Source organism: Limulus polyphemus, unplaced genomic scaffold, assembly GCF_000517525.1.
Source record: "Limulus polyphemus unplaced genomic scaffold, Limulus_polyphemus-2.1.2 Scaffold79645, whole genome shotgun sequence".
In the NCBI taxonomy this organism is placed as follows: domain Eukaryota; kingdom Metazoa; phylum Arthropoda; class Merostomata; order Xiphosura; family Limulidae; genus Limulus; species Limulus polyphemus.
This window is the reverse complement of record NW_013745241.1, coordinates 53-2,230: the sequence shown is the minus strand read 5'-3', so window position 1 is coordinate 2,230 and position 2,178 is coordinate 53. Positions and strand designations below refer to the sequence as shown.

Here is a 2,178-nt window from a genome sequence, read left to right as displayed (position 1 = left end):
AAAGTACACACCCTAAACACCAAACGTGTAAAGAAAAGACAAAGAAACTTTAATTATCTACAAGCATTAAATGTTAAGACAAATGTTTAAAACAAAAGTGGAAATCATTATTTTAAACTACTGTAAAAACAAAGGTGATTATTGCAGAATTCAAAGAGCTGTTTGATACATAATGCCAGTAAATCTATTCAAAGTATTAACAGTTTTTAAAACAACTTTTATAAACCTACATTTCACATTCTATGTTACAATTGTTACGTGAGATACATAAACTTTTAAGGCATGATGTGACGAATTTATTTTAATATCAACGCTTGTTTAGAGTAACTTTATATTTAGAAAGATACATAGGTTATAGTGTTAAATACGTATTGCGAAACTCCCGACTATTTTCCGAAGTTATGGAAGATCCCGAGAATAAGAGTCTACAATATATCTACGTATGTAAACGCTTGAATGTAGTTTAGATTGTTACGTAAAACTGAAATTTCTAGAAATCCTCCATACGCCTACGAAAACATTATCTAACGTCATCGGTGGAAACACCATCTGTAACAGGCGTATGAACAATGAAGACTACAGCTCCCTGTTAAGTGAAATGTGCCAACGTTAACTCGCTCATCGTGAAGTTCTAGACTAGAAAGATAGCTTTATATTGCTTGTAAATTTGTGAAATTTTTGTTTATAAATCATTGTTTGTAATTACTATTTGTAATAACTGTTAATGTAAATTGTATTGTTGGGTGTATATTAAAACATATTTGTGTTAAAAGGAAAACTGTGTATCAATCTTGTTGGCAAATATCATAAACTCCCTATATATCGGCCATTACTTAACTACTAAATCCAAAGTACAATTCAACTACTAAATCTAAATTACAAGTTAAATCAAATAAATAAATAAATTCAAAATGAAAGGTAGATATATTGCTGTAATAAATAATTACTTAGACCAAATCATATTAAATTTTATTAACAATATCAGCTCTTATATATTAAAATAGTTCCCGTTGAGGATGAATAACCAAGTTCAAAGGTTTCTCTAGAGCCTGCTGACCATGTCTCAAAGCTGCATGAATGAGTGTCATATCGAAGGCGTCTCGTGGTGGGTGCATCTGGTCACCGTGAATTATGTAGTCTGACTGCTTTTTAAAAACGCTGTTGCATTTCAAACATCTGTAAGGAAAGCAGCACAATCGAATGTTTTCCTTTGTTGGAGCAATTATGTCTGTTCCTTTAGGTTCACTTCTGTTAATATCTTCTGCCATTGTAATTGATGGTTCTTCAGAACTAGACTCTGGTAATTCGGGTGTATATACAATGGATTGATTATTAGATACTTTGATAAATTTCCAACGATTGCTTTCCTCTTCTCTAGAAGACAAACCCAGAGACGATGATGAAGATGCTCCTAATTTTTTGGACACGGAATTCCTTTTTCGATGTTTCTTCTCTGGAATTCCGTGGATACGAAATTGGTGTCTCTCTAAGTTACTTTTATGACTGGTAGCATAAATACAAAGTTCACATAAAAATTCCTTTAACCCGTTGTGGGCACTCATATGACGTCTCAGTAGAGCTCTTCGGCAAAAGCTTCGTGTACACAGGTTGCAACTATAACCTTCTTTATGTAAGGTTTTCGTGTGGGAACGCAAAGCAGCTTTACTTAAGAAATGTTCTCCACAACATTCTAGAATCTTCGAACAGTGCTTGTGCATTGATAAAAGTGCCGTTTCATATTATTTTTTCTGTCAGTTTCATATGTGCACAAAAGACAGAAGTATTGCGTTTTTCGAACTGTCGATACTTTTTCACTCGCTGAGTTATTTTCCATATTGTCGATTGTTAAATTCCTGTAAAAATAATAGAGAAACGTTCACATTATCTATGTAAATTATGACAATTTACGCATTTAATATTTATTAATCCGTTGCAGAAACGTCTTTAAAGGCATATGAACTCTCTGTGAATATTTAGTTAAAATTTTCCCGTTTTCGTAACATCACAATAAAGAAACAATCACATAATCTGTGTAGGTTTCAATGATTTACCTTTTTATTGTTTATCAGTTCCTTCCAGAAACGGCTTTAGAAGCATATTAATTCTCTGATTATTTAGGTAAAATATGATGGTCATCTTTCGTTATTTGTGCTATTCCTTATGAAGACATGATGAATT

At 32.3% G+C, this 2,178-nt stretch overlaps 1 protein-coding gene across 1 annotated transcript; it reads right to left on the bottom strand.

Annotated features, from left to right (window-relative positions):
• Positions 1 to 995: 995 nt before the first annotated feature.
• LOC106477797 (zinc finger protein 816-like) lies at positions 996 to 1,718 on the bottom strand. The gene has a single exon (XM_013938321.1). It carries the CDS (start codon positions 1,716 to 1,718, stop codon positions 996 to 998), a length of 723 nt encoding a protein of 240 aa, XP_013793775.1.
• Positions 1,719 to 2,178: the final 460 nt, after the last annotated feature.

Excerpts from the sequence above, each read along its gene's own strand:
- LOC106477797 (XM_013938321.1), bottom strand. The coding sequence starts at position 1,718 with ATGCACAAGCACTGTTCGAAGATTCTAGAATGTTGTGGAGAACATTTC.